Source organism: Typopeltis vanoorti, chromosome 13 (assembly GCF_054136105.1).
Source record: "Typopeltis vanoorti isolate ZY-2024b chromosome 13, IOZ_Tvanoo_1.0, whole genome shotgun sequence".
Classification (NCBI taxonomy): domain Eukaryota; kingdom Metazoa; phylum Arthropoda; class Arachnida; order Uropygi; family Thelyphonidae; genus Typopeltis; species Typopeltis vanoorti.
Window position 1 is genome coordinate 38,686,196 of NC_143561.1, and position 20,826 is coordinate 38,707,021.

General features: G+C 34.2%; 1 protein-coding gene across 1 annotated transcript; it reads right to left on the minus strand.

Annotated features, from left to right (window-relative positions):
- LOC150100062 (epithelial sodium channel subunit beta-like) lies at nucleotides 1–15,817 on the minus strand. The gene is made up of 11 exons (XM_090403207.1): nucleotides 15,546–15,817; nucleotides 15,133–15,256; nucleotides 10,883–11,016; nucleotides 9,430–9,551; nucleotides 9,136–9,278; nucleotides 4,645–4,744; nucleotides 4,470–4,536; nucleotides 4,290–4,374; nucleotides 3,950–3,984; nucleotides 367–442; nucleotides 1–258 (listed from the first exon to the last, which is right to left on the minus strand). The coding sequence occupies exons 1-11, from the start codon at nucleotides 15,815–15,817 to the stop codon at nucleotides 1–3; spliced, it is 1,416 nt and encodes a 471-aa protein (XP_090259333.1).
- Nucleotides 15,818–20,826: the final 5,009 nt, after the last annotated feature.

Below are 20,826 nucleotides of genomic sequence, written 5' to 3' on the forward strand. Positions count from 1 at the left end.
CTACAACTTTTCTCTGATGTTCTGTCTTTGGATCCACACGGGAGCACTGCGTTCTCTGGAAAATACCCTCATGGGAGCCACGTGTATTCGGTTGTCCACAGATGGACGATAGGGTACATCATCAGACGATTCTCTGCATTTGCTAATTGTGAACATGAAGAATGCAACACACGATTCGACAAAATCCAGAACTCCTATGAGAGAAATTCCTAACCAGATTCCAATGAATCCACCAAGGAAGCTGAAGAACTCGATTTGCTTTAAAAATAAATAGAATAATAATAAAACATGAAGTGATATATCTCGGTGATACGCTGATTACGTATTAATACAAAGTTGAAATACGATCAGACTATTGTAACTTACCTCGTATTTAGCCCGATACGTGTATTTCATTACTTCGGTACTCTTGAAAAACACCATTAAGAGAGCAGTCCGATTCCTAGATTTAAATAATAATAATAAGCATTATATTACCAATGAAAACGCTAGAAAGACAACAATTAAAAATGACTACGACGTCAGTTAGTGACGTCATAGTTATCATGGGAAATGTACCAAAAAGGTGTTTGTTAGTACGTTTGGCAAAAGCATTAAAATTTTTGATTTGTTTTATTCGTGTACATTGTTATTTCATGATGATATCCTTTTTTTTTTATATATTTCATCTTTGAGACATTTTTGATGTCAGTCCTACATCGTCAGTTGTCATTCAGAAATAATAAAACCAATCTAACTTGAAAAATTCCATTAAAAATCACAAATATCAAACCCAACATAAAACTATCTAGCGAAAGCAAAATTATTATATGCGTACGGACGGACATGACAAAACGAATCCAACAAGATGCTATGCATTTTATGAAACCCGTCTTAAAAAAGAAGAAGAAAATGGAAAGAGCAAAATACATTCCTTTTGTAGAAACTGAAACGTCGTCTGTTGATCACGAGACATACCACGCAAAAATCAAAATATCATTAGCAAGAAATACTCAAGTGCCATCTACTGGTGAAGCTGAGAACTCTCGTGACGTCAAATGGATTTCATCTCGGTTTTCCAACCAATAGACTATGGGTCTGAATCTCATCATGGACATTGATGTTTGTGATGATCTTTAAGAGGAAGATGAATTTTGTTGTTTGACATGAGACTACCACCTTACCCATCGAACATGCAGTGGCTCGCAAAAACAATATTCTATGTTTATTCTCTGAAGCAAGGTTCTCGGATTGCATAACTTAACCCATCATAATACTACTGCTAAGGCCTTTACAGTTTTTTGTAGATGGGACTGTTTTTTTATTTATTTTTTTATTCCTATTATGACAAAGGTTTCGCTTGATGACTGTTTCCATGGCAACCACACGTTCTTTTAACAGCAAGTGGTACAATCCACGCGAGGTGGGAAAATCGTAGCCCCTCCTGTGAGTGGGGAATGTCCAATAGTATGTTGGATCCCAATTCATTCCAGATGTGTTCCCGAAGGTAAATTATTATTTTTTTTCCCATTCGCATCCCATTTTCATTTTGCTTCAGAATAGCCTGTCTAGACCAAGTGACTTGGTTTGTTATAAATGTGATTCATTAAGTCAGATTTATAATACGCTTCTCCATTGCGTATGTTCTAATTGCCAGTTTCTCTGTTTTAATGAAAACCCGAGTTTATGGTAGAAAAAGGCTTTTATCTCGCTATATGAGGCCAGCTAATTCGCCTTCAGTATAAAAGCCCTTATCAAGATTCTTGGCTTCTTAAACAAGATTCAAATCAAAGGGTATCGTCCAAACTTAGCCAAGGTGATCTTTGATTATTTCGTTATTAATGAAATTTATTTATTTATTATTCTTAAATGAATTATGAGGAACGTTTACCGGGTATTTTCAATTCAAATGGTGAGTTAGCCTCTTCATAAGGAGATGAGGGGTTTTTCTTCGGGAAAAATAAGGATTTTTCGTTCCTCAAAACAGGCAAATTGGGCCGAAGAACCTACGCAATATACTGACATCGGACACTTGAGGAATAAGGATCAACTAACTTATTTGGACAAAAATTTGGTTTCAAATACCTGTACGGTGAAGTGGAGCATTTACGCGCATGCGTAAATCACGAAAGAAGTTTATTCTAAATTCCCAATAAAAGTGGGAAAAATCATCTGTATAGCTTAAAAGCAGCAGCGGCAGCTGTCATACAGGCTACAAAGCACATGAAGTTACAGACAACCATGCGCATTCTATGCGTCCGCGCGCGGTTAGCCAGGGTTAAGCGCTTCGCAACCATATTCCTGGGAAAGGAGTGTTCCGAGTTCGATTCTCGTCGCTGACGTGAGGAGCTTAGGATCTTTCTCAGACATAGCTAAGTTAGCCGATCTTGGGCGTGGATTGCAGGGTTTTTCTCCCCAGCTTATCCAGGGTTTTTCCTCCCGCAAAGCAGGTAAACCGGTCTTAAGAACACAATGCTTCACAGACAATTACACATGATTGAGCTTGGGGGTAACCACCCCACCTCGTAGTGAGTTATGAACCCCCCCTCAAAAAAAGAGAGGCCAAAGAAGAAGATGTGCATTCTATACAAATATACAGGTAAAAAATGTAATTTGAGCCTCCATAGCTCAGTCAGTATATACGAACCCTGTTGGTCGGAAACACCTGGGTTTGACTCCCCGTCGATGACGTGAGAAACCTTTATTTAGTCTTTTTAGGCTAAAGGTGAGTTAGTCGGTCTCATACGGAGGTTGGTGGTTTCACCGGAAACTCAGGTTTTTCGTCCCCAAGAACAGACAAGCCGGCCCCGTCAACGCACGCATCTACAGATGACACTCTGGGAGGCATAGGGGCGAACCACCTTATCCTCGAGTACGGTCGCTGTTAAATGTAGAAAAATCCTCGACCCCGTAAGGTAAAAGAGGAGAGAAGGAAGAAAGAAAGAAAATGCAATTGACAACGTTCGTTTAGTTATAGAAGAACAAAATAAACGTAGAATAGTTAACGAACAATATTTACATTTGACCTAGAATCTTCGTAGCTTGGTGGCTATCGACGATGCCCTTGGGTTAGAAAGATACTGGGTATGATTTCAATCTTAGATGATAAGCTTTTTATAACAGCTGTTTAAATGAAGATTAGTAAACCGATCGTGTACAGAGATGGATGTGACATTTCTTCTAAAAAAAAAAAAATTCGGATTGGCATCAGCCACCATGACATTACCGATGCCAATCATTCTTGGAGTGGAGAAAGATTCAAGGAACAACCATCGGTTTCGAAACAAAATATGTCCTAGTAACTTAGGAATGTAATGTGGGGGGATTACAGTTGCTAGGATATTCATCCGCTTGTTCGAGTGATATTTTAGGGAACGAGGAATGGGTGAAGAATCCTTTCTGGAGTACCAAATAATGCCAGCAATACAAACGGCTTTCTTTAACATTACACTTGTGTCATTGTCACTTCGTTTCTTTGCCGCTAACGGAGAACACGCCACGTGCCGAATATTTCATTAGTTGATGAAAAATCCTTTAAGAATGAATATTTTGTATTGAGAATGAAATTTTGTGATATTTGAATATAACTCGAATTATGATCGGTATTTGTGAAGTCAATGATTAGCATAGTGAATAGTATGTTTAGTCCGGTTTTTCAAGAATCATACGCATTCCTCCTTGTGTTTTCTATTTTTCTTTTATTTTATTTGTTCTATTTCTTTCCTCTTTTATTCTTTCTTTTCTTTTCAAAGCCGAATGTAGAAACTATGAACGTTTCGTAGCATAAGTTGACCAGAGAGCTTACGGGAATACCCCCACCGGCATTCATGGATTGCCCTAGCGGGGATCATTTAGAAAATATAATTTTATTTAAAAATTAAAGCATTGTTTTTTAAATTTGAATTGAATTTTGGTCATGATATTAAAAAGACACACCTTTTTAATAGGGGGAAAACAGATTGGCACTTACCATTCAGTTTTAATTCCCGCTGACTCTTCTATACCCTAAAAAAATGAAAAACAAAATTAATATTTAATATTTTTGGGAGTGTGATGGAGTGCACATTATTACTTGATATTTTACAACTTGCGAATATTAGTCTCAATAATACTGCCACTAGATGGCACTACAACATAAAAGATTATATTATAATCTTTTGGCATGAGCTAACTTCGAGTTCCTAACAAAAAAAAAAATGACGTATTGGGAATCACCTTTAAACTTACACTCCTTAAACCACAGGCCAATTCTAGAAGATTATATGACATCACTGCACAAAGTATAAAGTAAACCATGCAAGATCACTTACCCTTTCAATTAGCTCCTCAAACCATGAAAGATCACTTACCGTCTCGATTAGCTCCTCCTTGATACTTATCTCAAACTTCCGGTCACTATGATTAAAAAAAAAAAAAAAAAACCATAAAGGTATAGTAGCAATGCAAAATTACGACAACAACAAAAAGCATATTTGAAAATAACAACTTACTGGCAAGCAGCTTGGCATTCTTCATAGCACGTAGTGAAGTTGATCTGATTAATGCAATAGTCATCTCCTACACAAAGAAATCGCGAGGATAACAATGCAAGAAACTTCGTAAACGTTTAATAATCACTGATATTATCGAATCGAACGGTATGACTAAAATATCATGTTCACTTACTCTCTTCACAGAATTTATGACTATGGGGGTAGAGATTAGAAAGCTGGACACAACCACATCGATCCATGCTCTTGTTTAAAAAACATTCTTGTACACACATCTAAAACAAACAAATTAAAAAATATATAAATTTATAGTACATTAGTATCGAATGACATAATGCACATGTTTTAAAATATAAATTATCATAATAATAATAAGTATAAAATATTTGAATATTAATTATAAAATTTAAATAAATTAATAATTCGTATACATGAGTACCTCAGGTGTTAAAGGACCGTTCGCTCCCCTAGTGCTCCATTTCTTTACATAATCAGTACAGTTTGATTGATATGGATGAGGAAGTAGGTTCGTTATAATCTGGGTAGAAAAACAATATACTAGTTTAATATATCTATAAAGAAACATATACACGAACTCCATACAGTTATATTCAATATTTTATCCATACAGTAAGTTGCTTTTTTTTTTTTATTTTCTCTTGAAATGAATTACTGTATTTCTTTTCTTAAATATAATAGCAAAACCGCCACTAGATGGCGGTACAACATAAACTTTTTTCGACGGGCAAATTAAAACTTTGAAAATGTTTCGCGTTTAAGGAAAGCAGATAAATAAAGCAGCTATTTTAAATTAAATATATTAATATGTAATAAGGATTATTTCATTTATATATTAAATATTTTAAAATTGCATTTTTGTATATTTTCTTGAACCTACATTATTTCATTTGTTACAACTTGCAAATATATTTAGTCTCAACAATACTGCCACTAGATGGCACTACAACACAAAAGAAAAAAGTTTTTTGTTTTTAATGTTTAACGTTTAACGAAAGCAGGTAAATAAAGTACAGCTATTGTGAATTAAAATTCAATAATAATTATTAGTTCATTTATAGAAATGAAATAATTTTAAATAATTAATTAAAAATTTTTAAATAATTATTTTAAAATTGCACTTTTTAATATTGTTTTGAACCTTACATTATTTGCTTTGCTACAACTGGGAATAGATTTAGTCTCAATAATACTTCCACTAGATGGCACTACAACACAAATGAAAATAAGTTTTTTTGTTTTTAATGTTTAACGTTTAAGGAAAGCAGGTAAATAAAGTACAGCTATTGTGAATTAAAATTGTTCCATAATAATTATTATTTCATTTATATATTAATTATAATTAATCTATAATTAATTAAAACTGCAATTTTAAAATAATTATAGGTATTATTTCTGGTAAAATTCTCATGTTACTCCTCTTGAAACTATTACTTTTACGGCTATCATACCTTGTTTTTGTTTAGGAGTGTCCCTTATTTTAAATACATTGGCTTTTTTACTCAAAATAAATTTAAGGCATTATAAGTGTATATTAAAGGAAAATATAGCAGAATAATTGAGAAAGAAAATTTTGTACACACCTTGTTTAGATGCTAGGATGACTTCATTCTCTATATTACTGCTGTTAGGCTGTTAAAAAAAGGGGTGGGGGAGTGTTCGACGCAAGGCGGGAAGAATAATTTTGGAAACCCGGTTTTTTTAAAATAATATATATATACATATATATATATATATATATATATATATATATATATATTTCTTTGGAGAAGGAGAAGGGTTTTATGGGAAAAATTTTCTTCCTCAATTATTCTGCTATAATTTCCTTTAATATACACTTATAATGCCCTAAAATTTTTTCTTGAGTAAAAAAGCCAATGTATTTAAAATAAGGGACACTCCTAAACAAAAACAGGCTATAATAGCTGTGAAAGTAATAAAATAATTATTTTAAAATTGCACTTTATACATATTTTTTGAACCCATATTACTCTATTTATTACAACGTGCGAATATATTTAGTCTCAACAATACTGCCACTAGATGGACTATAACTAGGCTGACCACACGTGCCGTTTTGAACGGGACAGTACCGTTTTTTTTTTCATATTTCCAGGCCGTCCCGTCGGTTTAATAAAAATGTCAATTTTGTCACGTTTTTAATAAAAACTATAAATATACTTCAATATTGGTCAATCATAAATTATTATTCATAACCTATATCAATATCATGGATACCATTAATTTGTATAACCATGGAGTCACATTGTTCGATACTAAATATCGATAAAAATAAAAAATAAATCAGCTAACGCCATTTATTCCCTTATAGGGAGTAGGAGAAGCCTTTATGCCCTATCTAGCTTTTGGAGACTGAATGGGCAGTTTAATCTCCACCGGTAGCCAATCAGAGATAGCTGGCCTATGTCTATCACTAATTATAGCAGCCACTGATGAGGCTGGCAAACAAGTGCTGCCAACTCTTGGTACCTAACCCTAACAAGATATGTTACTTTCTGAAATAATGTGAGTACTACGGTCGATTTTCTTGAGTTTAAGGGAGGAAAAACCCACTTGCCTGTGCCAGAGATCGACTAGCTCGGTAGCCGGTCGAAGAAAGGCTGAGAAAAAGTTCATCCAGTCAGCGACTAGACTTGAACTTAAGTCCAACTTCGAGCGAACAAATGCAGAGGACGCAAGCACCACTTCCACTAAGCTACACAGCCCTTACGAAATATCGCTATCTGCAGTAATTTATTGAGAGAAAATAAAAAATGCATGTTGGCAACACAGCGCGTCTGCTGTGTTGCACGTGGCAACAAAGCAGAACAGACGCAGCGTCTGTTCTGCTGTAGCCTTAGTTTTTATTTTGCCTATATGCTGACCGGGGCTTTGTTATTCAATGCTAGAGGTTTAAATTTCATATTTTTTAAAAGTTTTAAGTCTTTTTAATTTTTTGAAGTCATTTTTTAAGTCTATCCGTGTAATATCAAAGAGGCGAAACTGGTTTTAATGACGATCTCTAGAAAAAATTCAAATTTATTAAACTGGACAAGCTATGTAGTGATAGAAAAAAAGTGGCATGCCAACATTGTAATGTCCATTTTTCCGTTGCTTATGGAGACAGAAGTAACATCAATCAACAACATCAATCTACGTCACTAGAAACATAAGGATGCTGAAAAGACGCTGGCTTCAGTTAAAAACATCAGCTCATTTATGATGATAATTATTTACCATCATAAAGTTTTATTGATGGTAAATAAAACTTTATGATGTTTTATAAAGTTTTCTTTTGGCCAATGTCTCGTTAATTTTGTCCAATGTCCCGTTGACTATCATGCTGTGCGTCACGGCGTAAAGTTTTCGCCCAAATAACTGTCAACATTGATAAATAAAATTAATGAACCAAAATTTTCTTCAGCATATACCAAATCATAAGCAGGAATTATCAATGTTTTATCACCACACGCATATTGGGCGAAGTAATACAGGATTTGAATAAAACAAAAAAGCATTACAGTCAGTTTATATGCATCAAAGAAAAAAGACATCAAACTTTTTCCAATTGCTGTGCGGTATTTTGCCAAATTGTGATGTTCAAGGCAAACTTATTGACTTTATTTCCTTACCTGGTGAAACATCCGGCATACAGTGTGCTATGTTGAAGGACGTAAATGACAAATTTCCCTTACAAAACAAAATTGTTGCTTTGTGTGCAGATAACACAAGCACCAATTTCGCTGGTTGCAAAAAACTTAGCAAAAATAATGTGTTTATGTAATCAAACTTTTTTATTGTCTTACTTTTTTCAGGAATGCAAAATATTACTTAACCCCTGCCCCGTTTTTGTTATCCCAATGTCCCGTTTTTGTCTCAAGGAAATATGGTCAGCCTAACTATAATACCTTCTTATTATAGTTAGGCTGATTTATTCTTATTAACTTATTAACATTTACTTTATACTACATACATATTATTGAATTACGTCTTAAATATGTTGATAATGAGAAGACTTCGAGTATAGGAAGCATAATAACTAAAAATATACGCTATTCTGGGAAAAATATTGTTAAATAATTAAATGAAGCTTTATTTTATCAGCCTTTTTATTCCCGTATATAGGGAGTAGGTGAGGCCGTTTAGCCCAATCTAATTTGGAGACTGAGTGGGCAGTTCAATCTCCACTGGTACCAAATCAGAGATAGCTGGCACAAGGCTATCACTAATTAAGCGGCACGCAGTGAAGAGAGACGGCTCAACAAGTGCCGCCATCTCGTGGTCCCTAACCCTAACATTCGTATTTAATGTCTGAAATAATGTGGGTTCTACGGTCGATTTCTTGAGTTTACGGGACGAAAAAACCCGCTTGACTGTGTTAGAGATCGACTAACTCGGGAACCGGTCGAAAAAAGGAAGGCTTAGAAAAATTTCTTCTAGTCGACGACTAGATTCAAAACAAATAAGTCTTCCTTTGTGCGGTCAAGCGCCGTCGTGGTCAAACGCCACATCCACTGAGCTACACAGGCTTCATTACAGTAGTAAATACGATTCATTTAAAAACTCTTCACACAAAACAAGAAATCCTCTGCTGTAATGCAATAAAATAAAAATAAACATTGATAATCACCTCTTTGTAGTGAATTACATAAGCTTTTTTAGGAACAACAGGAAAACCTTCTGTGAATGGATTGAAGACAACCCAAGGAGAATGGACGGCTATTTGTCCTGCCACCGGCCGATCAAGTCGGAAGTATTCATCTGGTTCGAAATCAATAGTAATGTACAGCACTGAAAATTAAATGTAAATTTCTTAGACAGATTTTTATTTTTTAATTTGGAGATTGTTTTAAAACGTAACATTCATTTTTATTCATATAAAATTATAACGAAAAAAAAAAAACTGAAATTGAAAACGTTTGAAAGGAAAACAAAAACTTACCTGATCCAACAGGAGCTTGAGGCATCTTTAAAGTATTCTTGTCCCACCTTGTATTAATGATATAACATAGTTTTTGTTTTCCATAAATGTCAATATAAGCAAATGAACGATAGCTAGAATTACTGTGAAAACAGAAAAAAAAAGAATTCTTATTTATTTAAGAAACCAATTTAATAAAACGTTAAATCCTAAAGCTATTTTTTTAATTAAAATAGCCTATTAGTTAACAAAATGGTTCTAATCACATTATACTAGGCCTTAAAAACAAGGACTTTTTTAGTTGATGGTAAATTAGCTAATCTCGTACGATGATCACAGGATTTTTACACTAGGAAGCTGAGATTTTAACAAACCCACCAACCAATTACAATCGCAACAGGCCACCTGAAGAAAAACTATTCTAAGTTCGATTCTAGTCGTCATCTAGAAAAACTTTATTCTTCTAAGTCTTTCTTCAACTGGGAAACCTGAGCCAGAGAAATTCACATCTCTCGCACAAGCAATTACAGCTTTTCTCTCTCTTAAGCTCGGATTTTTAATCTTACAACTCAAAAATACTTCAGATGATAATATATACTGCTAAGAACAACGAGATGGAAACAACTGTACCGTACTATTTTCCCTGGATGCCAATTAAAAATCACTTATAACCTTGAAAAAGCTATCATGAATGGCTAAGGATAGAGATTGACTTCCGTGACTTTCCAAACAAAGTTAATGGTAGCTAAATGGCCTCAGCTACTCCCCTTTGGGAAATAAAAGACATCAGAAATTTATATTTTTAGTGTAAAAATCAATTATTAATATTTTAATTTTTTTCACAATTAAATATAGTATTAAAATGTGCTAACCTATTTCTTTCTTGTGTTATCCTTTGCAATGCTTTCGGAAGAATAATGAATTAAGTTACTGAACAGCAGAACCCACATTTCAGAACAGATTCATATTGCGTTAGGGAGTACGAGATGACGACACTTGTCTGCCTCTCTTCAACGTATGTCGTTTAAAATTAGTGATAATCTTGGAACAGCTATTTCTGGTTGGCTACCAGGTGAAGGGGTGATTAAACTACATCCTAAAATAACGGTCCGGATTTCTGAAAATAATGTCACGTGACTCCAATTTTTTATCCATACTACAAAAAAAGCTAAGCTTAGTGGGAAAGAAATAGATCCAGTAAGACTATATATTAAATATTTTAATTGATAAATTAAAATATTTAATTGATAGTCTTACTATTGATTAAACTAAATCTTAATTTTTCATGTGTAATTTTAAAAAACATTTTAAGCCTTATGAGATCAGCTCATATTCCACTAAGCTTAGCTCTTTTATATTATTACGAAATTTAGGTTGCTCCTGTTTTAAATGCAATTTTGATACATAAGAAAATATCACTTTCTATATATTTACTGAAATATTTACATTTATAAATTCATCATCACCAACTTACCGGCACATATCGATTGTAATGTTGATCCCTTTAAAGATACAATCGGAAATCATCGGGTAGGAAGAATGGCCTAACTCGTTCAAGACTTCTTGAGTTGCCCTGTCTTCTTCTATATAAGCTTCGGGTGTCGGATACTAAATGGTAAGATAAAAAGAAATCCGAATTGAAAGAAAATCAATTAAAAAGAATGCAAACAATTCCCAGATTATTGATGAAGAAAGTACCATATTGTATTGTTCTTTTCGATCACTGATTATATACAAAACACATAAACTGGGTTTAACTGGTCGGAGGTTTTTATTATAAAGCAATGGCCTACTAGTTTCCCCGACTGGAGTGTTGGCTTCGTCTGGGCATACAAGGTGACAAAAGAGCTTAAAAAAATAGATTAACAACAAGCTAAGGATATCAAGTTAAACATAATCGAATGTTAAATATTATCTAAATTCAAATAAAACGCTACATCAAACGCATGGCGCGTGTATGTCATCAGTCATTGTTATACATGGACGATCTATAATTGGCAGCAAAATTGAACTCTGATGTGTTGAGTGATCTTATGAGACTTTTCCATATGTCACCAAGGATCTAGACAATATTTTACATTCGTTTATGTTTTAACCTGATATCCTTAGCTTTTTTTTTTTTTTTATCTTTTTTTAAGCTGTTTTGTCACCTTGTATGCCCAGACGAAGTCAACAGTCAAGTCAGCGAAACTAGTAGGCTATTACTTTACAATAAAAAACCTCGGACCAGTTAACCCACTTTATATGTGTTTTGAAAGTACTATATTTTTCGGGTACCTTGAAAATTCATTAGGTCAGTAGTTCGATAGAAAAAAAAATATTACTGTGCGACCAAAGATGCGAGATTCCTCGACACTTCTGCGCATGGCAGAAGAAGACGAATACATTACGATAATAGGGTAGTGAATGCATTTTGTGAAATGAGTGTTTTTAGTATTATACATTGGAAAATTAACTTCTCTTTTATGAAAATTCTAGTTTTTAAAATGGTAACTATTTTGCTTGTACAACAGTCGGAAATTTTTACGTATAAACACGTGACTTCGCGTGTTGGTGACGAATTCGTACATTGCCTTATTCCTTTATTCCCTCCAACATGAATTGACTCTTCTTGGTAATCTGCGACGACTCTCGCTTCTGTGGTCGGACAGTACTTGATGTTTATTATTTATTTATTATTCCCTAAAGCTACATAACAGAAAACAATCATTAGAATGTTCTCCATTCGAAAATAATAAACGAAAAACAAGTACACGAGGAAGTAGTTAATCCAGAAATAAGAAATGATTGGAAACTAATGGGATTCTGTAGATATGTTATACTCAAACATTGAAGTCACACTGGAGAATATATATAAGAAAGCTATAAAGAAAACCAAAATCAAAATATGCACATAACCAAACCAGAATCCATGGATAAATTAAAAAAAAAAATTAGGAGGTGAATACTTTACATACAAACCAGATTAAAAAAAGCGCTAAAAGAAATTAATGTGTCTATAAATTGATCGCTTCACAAAATGATGCAAAACATCCTGGCATCTGATTAATTCCAAAGCCACCACCCGCTTTGAAATAATCAAACACAGCTTTATGAAAGTGATCAAACCATTCTAACAGCTGACAAAGCTTTACCTGGTACTTTAAAATCCATCCTAGAACAGTAGAAAACGATCCCTTCAATCACAAAGGTAACTCCGCAAACAGAGTTACCAGTAACCTCTGAAGTTTCACAGGGAGATGTTCTTTATCTCCTCTTTAACATCTATATGAATGACATTAATTAGCTACCACTCAGAGGCAAGTTCTAATATGCAGATGACGCAGCTATGATTCATGCATTCGTGTTGAGACTCTAGTTAAACAACCACGTTAAGGACATAACTGTTTTCTAACACATTTAACACGTACTGATCTCTCATCCAAACCTAATGTCATGTTTGCATCCATCTCTTGCAATATTTTTAATTCTTCTACCGCTATATTTAACAAAGTTATACTACCCTCTCTAAAGACCAAAGTGTTGTTAATCCTCCTGTGGATGATAGTTATCGCTAGTCTCTCTAATACTTTAACAACTACAGAGATGCCGACTATTTATAATTGATTGCATCTATCTTAGCTCCACCCATGCATAATAAAATTATCTTATCCTCCTTCCACTCATTAGAAACGTGTTCGTGTTGAGACTCAAATAACCAGGTTAAGGACAGCAATTCTCTAGCAAATTCCATTAACATGTTTGCTGATATCCAGTCCGACTCCAATGCAGCGCTCACACCCTGATGTTGCAATATTTTAATGCATCTATTTTTTCTACTTCTGTCTTTTCATCCAGATCAGTTTCATCTTCAGGACTAATAAATCTGTCAGGAATGTATACCTTGCCAAAGTGATTACTTAAACAGTCGACTATTTCTACACTTTCCATCCACATTTACTAACGTTATCCTATCAGTCATTATTCCTTTTACTTGTCAAACAGAAAAATAATTGTCGGATTTCCTTTGATATATTCGGCTACTTTTCCTTCAAAGTCTGATTTCACCTTCCTCACTACAGTTGTCACTCGCTCGGCCCTGTTCTCTGTAATGTTATTATAACAACGCATCACGATATAGGTTTTATTTGTTTTCTTTTCATGTAGTTCATAATTTAAAGTTTTATTCACCCATTTCACTTCCCTGTGATAGTTTCTTCTAACTCTGGCAATGCAGTCAATTACAGCTTTCTTCAAACACCCATGACTGCTTCCCATGCATTACCAGGTCCTCCACCATATAGTTTCTCATACCACGACACAGTTGCAGACGGCCTTTAGACTTTATTAGTCAAAATTCTTACACCTATTGTCATTTCCACTAATTGGTGGCAAAAGCTACCCCATTTGCAGTCAGATTCTCGAATGTTACTTACGAGTTCTAATATTCTTGCATTACAATTTCTTTTCATAACGTCTTGCAAGAGTTGTCGCTTGGAAACTTTATAAATTCTCTTTCCTGCAAGTCTATTATCTCCGAAGTTGAAATTACTTCATCCCTGTATACAAGGATTTTTGACAAGCCGTAAAAGAATAGACTACACGCTAACAGCATAATTCGATGAGACTCGGGCTGCTACCTTCAAAACAGATTTACTCTGATGTCGAAGTTTCGTTGACAATCACAGTTTGCTCACTTTTGAAGTAGGCTTAACAAAGCATAAAACCCAGGAAGAATGCCTCCGTAGCGCAATTGGAAGAACGACGGTACATTGCGCCCTTCGATTGGAATAGGCCTAAGTTCGATTCTCGTCGCGACGGGAGGGATCTTTATCTGGTCGATTTCAATCGATGGTGAGTTAGCCGATCTCATACGGAGGTAGCAGGGTTTTTTCTCCCGGAAACTCGGGTTTTTCATCCCGCATACATACAAATCGGCCCTTCAGAACACACGCAATTTACAGACAAAAATTACTAGTTGTGGTGGTGTTGGAGGTGGGCGGTAGATGACGTTGATTCGTAGTAGAGGTAAGATGTAGAGACAGTTGAAGATGTCCTCCCGCGATGAGTCTTCGGACTCCTTGGAGGTATCAGGAATAATAATAATAATAATAATAATAATGAATAAGTTGATCTGCTAATAACTAGTGTAACATATACGCTATTAACTAAATGCGCCACCTAGAGAATTTGAGAAATGAAACGAGGAAAAAAAAAAAAAGGAATAATAATTGTTCAAAGACCCCACATAATCATTTAAATGTATTATACATTTTAAACTATTTGAAATTATTAAATTAAAATCTAGTAAATTATAGTTATTATATTAAAATGTGAAAGACAGACATAATTTAGAAGAAAACGGATATTTCGCATCTTTCAAAAAACCTGTCATTATAAATAAATTATTATTAGATTATACATATAGAAAATAATTATTTAAATTTATAAATCGCAGATATCTTCAGTGAAAATTAATTTAAAAGTTTTAAGTGAATGGTTACTATTATTATTGTCATAATAATATATTTATTTTTGATTTCAAATGGCAAAGAAAAATCCTAGAAATGCATAAATTAAATCTATAAAATTAACTTGACTAACTTTTAAATGAAAACGTTCCCTTTCTTATTTTACTAGAAAATATTAAACTGACCAATTAGCCTCTAACAGCAATAAAAGAATAAAATAAACGCTCGGTTCTGAATTTAAAACAAATTGCACTTACGTTGCAATCTAACTTACCAACAGATCATCAGATTTTGTGACTTTTTCGCAGACGACAGGATGAAGCTTACAAAATTCATCAACATCACGTGGTTGTGCACATTTTGTAGGAAATGTCTGACAAAAAGGCGTACGACGAAGTCTAAAAAAAATCACACTTCTATTTCAGAAGAATTTCAACTTATTTGAAATAAAATAAACATAAAATATATTTGATTTTCTGCTTATATATATATTATGTTATGTTATTCAAATTGGATATCAAAATATGACTTATTCATACAATTAATAATAAATAACAAACATTTAAATGTTTGATTGATCCCTGATAATCTGTACATTAAAAGGCTCAAGCATTCTTTCCTAAAAGGTGGCTAATTCGCAATTTTGGAAGTTAGATACACTGATCATTCTAAACACTACTGACTTACCCATTCCTGTTACATATCGTAAAAGCAGGTATATCCACAAAAGGTGGTTTGGTAGCTTGTACGTCCACCAGAGTAGGATAGGAGAAATAAAGCACTAAAAACGACGAAGTCTGGTAAAGGAATCCCGTAACACTTCCTAAGAAGACGATCGTCTTAATGACTTTGCTAAGAGTACTTCTAGCGGCAATGATTTGAGGGACTCCTGTCAACAGTGACCTTTCAAACATATCTTTACAATACGTCCCGATTTGTTCCCTTTTCGACGGATCCATTATAAGTTGTATATATTAATAATATCTTTGAAATAATCTTCAAGCGAATTACAAGGACTGGAATATATAACTTGCGAATCAAAAAGTAGGCTTAAGTTTGTTACAAGAACTGTCTATAATTTAGCATAGATAACATTTTCCTGCTTCGTCTGCCATATTGTGAATTGGCAGACGAACTATCAGTTTGCAGCTTTTTTTTTTTTTTTGAGAACACGTGATCTTAGTAAAGTTTGATATTTTCTAAGAATTTCAGCATTTCCAAATCATTGCCCTAATGTGATATAAATCTGAAACTAGGGATGTTGTTACATGCGTCATGAAACTGGTAGTCATATATATGCATATCTAAGTTAAAATCAATATCTTTAGAGTATTTCAGGACGATAGATGATGGGTTACTTCTTGAAATTTCTGATATAAAAAAAGATGATTTACTAGAGAAGTGTGGAAAAAGTCTATTTGTTGCTATGACAACTGTATTGGTAACTGAATGATAGCTGAAGCAATGAAATAAGCAAATTTCAATGTGAACTTGAAATATAAAAAATAAAAATAAAAATATCATAAAAATAGAATGTATATCTTGAAAAAAAATCCTCACGCTTTTGATACGTAAATAAAGCTGAAATAATGGTTCAGTAATCGATATATCACTTATTATTATTATTATTATTATTATTATTATTATTATTATTATTATTATTACATGATACCTCAAGGAGTCCAAGGACTCATTGTGGGAGAGTACTCTAATTTACTAAACACAACTCGTCTTCACTACTGTACTTAAGTCTCCATACAACGGCATTACCACTATTAATATACAACGCCATCTACCGCCCACTGCCATTAATAGTATTTTTTGTCTGAATTATCTATATGATTATGATCGATTAATAATATACTGTATATGATTATGTTTTGTATAGATTTAAAACTACCCTTTTCAGGGCATTCTGTATTTCTTCATTTGACTCGCGTAGTACGTCTTAATGTTTATCAAATCTCTCCCCGTCTCTCTCTCTCTATATATTAAAAAAAAATTTTTTTTAAATCTTTTGTAAAATGAAAAATGCCGCTAAATTTATAAATTTTTTTTTTCCTGAAAACTAATAGTTTTTATTTCTGCATGATGGATCTGTGACGTGTCCCTAAAACAATTTCGAAACTTTTTCGAATACGACTGGGCTACTCGTGTATAAGGACTAGTGACTTCACATTAATTGCCTTAGTATCCCATGATGCAAAGTACACATCACAACATATGGTTTACTATGCAGACCGGTTTAGACCTTTGTATAAATAAAGGGTCTTCTTCTTCCAAACCTAGGCGATTTCTCAAATCACTCTAACCTCAACGAGTGAAACTCTCGATCACTCAGAAGTGGTTCTGCTCATAGTTTTGGGTTTTGAGAATGGTGGAATGAAAAAAAAAAACACGAAATCTCTGTGATGTAAAAAAACAGAAAAAGCCTAATCAACTTTCTGTCTCTCATGGAATGAAAATGTTAGAAACAACTAAATAAATAAAAACAAGTGAAAATAAATTTGTAAAGAAATAGTTTTGTTACATGCTCTTCTCAAATTGAATTTCTTCCCCTTTCGTGAAACTCGTATAAGGGCGCTTACACTATGAAATTGTCGAAAAATATGCGTACCCTAAGCACATCCACACACATACAAAAAAAAAAAAAAAAAATCAAAAGTGTTTGTTAAGCACAAAAGGAAGTGTTTGTTAAGCACAAAAACATGACATGTTCAATATTTGCATAGCTAGCCTAAGTTCTACGATGCTCCTATTAAGCAAAACATATCGCCATATTTGAACTGCAACATTGCTGAAGCTATCAACCGATTGGTCCAAAACTCGACTACTTACTTTTAAAACATTGAGTCTTTCTTATTGTTGCAGTGGCCCATACATAAGCACTGCGACTGCAGCACCCCCAAGGAAAAAATGAAAAAATTAAATTTTGTTTGTGTTTATAAATAATAACAATGCTTACAACATTATATAAATGCAGTACATGTTAAAGGTTACAGCTTATGTTTTGACATTGATTGAATAGTTAATAATTGGGATTGTTCGATTAACGCTTTAGATTACGAAACAAAGGCACTGCGATCTAATGCCGATATTCGTTTGCTCTTGTCATTGCACGTTACGTCATTCCCAACTGTAATTGCTCAAACGGCAGTGTATTTCTAGTATGCTTACGCGCCTTATTTCTGTGATATGAAACGTTTATTATTGGTGCGTGTGCGTGGTGAACTATTTTTTGTAAATCTTATTTTATTTTGGTAAAATAACATATAATTATAATTATAAGCCTGTGTAGCTCAGTGGATGTGGCGTTTGCACACTACGGCGCTTGGCCGCACGTAGAAAGACGGTTTCGAGTCTAGTCGGCGACTAGAGGAAATTTTTCTAAGCCTTTTTTCGACCGGTTCCCGAGTTAGTCGATCTCTGGCACGGGCGAGCGGGTTTTTTCTCCCGGAAACTCGGGTTTTTCTTCCCGTAAACTCAAGGAAATCGACCGTAGAACCCACATTATTTCAGACATATAATACGAGTGTTAGGGTTAGGGACCACGAGATGGCGACACATGTAGAGCCGTCTCTCTTTACTGCTTGCCGGTTAATTAGTGATAGCCTTGGGTCAGTTATCTCTGATTGGGTACCAGTGGAGATTGAACTGCCTACTCAGTCTCCAAAAGTTAGATAGGGCTAAAATGGCCTCGCCTACTCCCTATACGGCAATAAAAAGGCGTTAGCTGATTTTTTTTAACATGTAATTATTTATTTATTATAGATACAAGGCTGAATTATGACGAGTGTCACTGTTGAAAATATGAGAAGAATAATATTTTTTCAATTATAGTTACACGAAACAAATGCACTGCGATCTACAGTGCTTCCATAGCGCAATTTGAAGAACTATGGTACATTCGCCCTTCAATTGGAAATGGCTTCAAGTCTCGTCATAACGGGAGGAATCTTTATATGGACGTTTTCAATCGAAGGTGAGTTAGCTGATCTCATACGGAGGTAGCAAGGTTTTTTCTTCTGGAAACTCGGGTTTTTCATCCCGCATACAGACAAATCGGCCCTACAGAACGCACGCAATTAACAGACAAAAAATACTAGCTGTGGTGGTAATGGCCAGTAGATGGCACTGCTGTTGACGATTAGTGGTAGAGGTGGAGACGGAGAGTTGTACAATAAGTGTCCTCCCGCGATGAGTCTTCGGACTCCTTGGAGGTGTCACGAATAATAATAATAATAATAATAATAATAATAATAATAATAATAATAATAATCTAACGCCGATATTCGTTTGCTGTCGTTGCATGTTGTCATTAGATACACTGCCACTTGGGCAGTGTATCTTATGCCTGCGTTCGTTATTTCTGTGAGATATGAAACGTTTATTATTGGCGCGTGTTGTGGTGAACTATTTTTTTGTAAATCTTATTTTATTTTGTTAAAATAACATATAATGATTTATTTATTATAGATACAAGGCTGAATTATGACGAGTGTCACTGTTGAAAATATGAAAAGAATTATATTTTTTCAATTATCGTTGCACGAAACAAATGCACTGCGATCTAACGCTGATATTCGTTTGCACTTGTCATTGCTATTTACGAAACTTTTATTATTGGTGTTTGTTCATGGTGAGGATGAAATATTTTTAATAAAGCAATTTTTAATATGTAAATTTATTTATTAATAAATTCGTTACTGATTAGGAAAAAAAAGTTTTTTTTTGTTGTTTTTTTGTTTTTTGTATATGCAGCACCCCCACTTAAAATTTTCACCGGCCGTCACTGTATTGTTGATTCGTTTGTTGTAACAAATTGTAGCGAAGTTACTATTATTCGAGAATTCTGCTTTTCATATGGAATCTCTACTACCAGCTGGTAAAATGTGGGTGACAAACATAATATAAATTGCAGTTTATCTATCTGTGATGTATGAAGAGTTATATTGAAAAAATATTTCGACTGAATAAAAGCATTTTGATTTAACAAGTAACTATGAAGGTTTCATGATCATGAGTGTTGGAGTCACGTAAGTATTTTAGCATGAGAGATGAGCGATGAATGCGTTGATTTTTAACTGAGTGGCACACTGGTGTAGAGAGTAATGAATGCGAGGAGGAGTAGGAGTTGCAGGAAGCATACCATTATCCCTACACAGGGTGTTGCATAGTTGAAACTTCGGAGTTTCAACTACGCAACACCCTGAAAAATTCACTATGGAAATTGAAAAAAAAAAAAATCCTTTTTAGACATTATTTTCATCCGCTCATCATCAGGTAAATTAACATCAGTTTATAGAAAACCAACTTTTCCTGGACGATACACCCTCTAACAATCTGCACATCATCCTTCCCAAAAGACAGGAATCATAAAATGTTTAATTAGACGAGATAGAACTGTTCTACTCCCCATCAGTTAGAGGAAGAACTCTCTCTACTATCTATGAAACTAATTGGCTTCTCCGAAACAACAGCTGCTTGATTCCTACAAACCCAATCAAAACCACAAAGAATCAATACATCAACACGAGTTCAATCCTATACATCTCTGGCATTCTAGAGCCTATTTCAAGAATTCTGAGGAAATATGATATGGTAGCTACTTATATTTCCATTAAATATCCAGGTATTTCCCATCGTCTAAAGATAAACGCTCAACTATGTGTCTTTTCCTGGTGTATATCAAGTTCCATGTGGCAGCCAGCTTTCCTACTTTGAAAACAGGTCGTTCAATAGAAAAAAGAATACAAAGAACGTTAATCCTATATTCTACGGTAAGTCTGGATTGGCGCAACACGGAATAGAGGCAGACCACAACATTCTCTGGTGTAAAACTTGCCTTCTACTCAGATGCCAATATAAATTCGAACGCCTATTCAAAGCGTGCTAAGACCTTACTTCATCGCCCTAATTTGAATCGGAATGACTGCCAATCCTTGTCAAAAATATAGGAGTTTGATCC

Bases quoted from the DNA above. Each gene is read 5' to 3' on its own strand.
- LOC150100062 (XM_090403207.1), bottom strand. From the start codon at position 15,817: ATGGATCCGTCGAAAAGGGAACAAATCGGGACGTATTGTAAAGATATG. The intron at 9,552-10,882 runs GTAAGTTGGTGA...CTGTTTTCACAG, and splicing joins ATTACAATCGATATGTGCCG to TAATTCTAGCTATCGTTCAT. The intron at 3,985-4,289 runs GTAAGTGATCTT...TCATTTTTTTAG, and splicing joins TTGAGGAGCTAATTGAAAGG to GGTATAGAAGAGTCAGCGGG.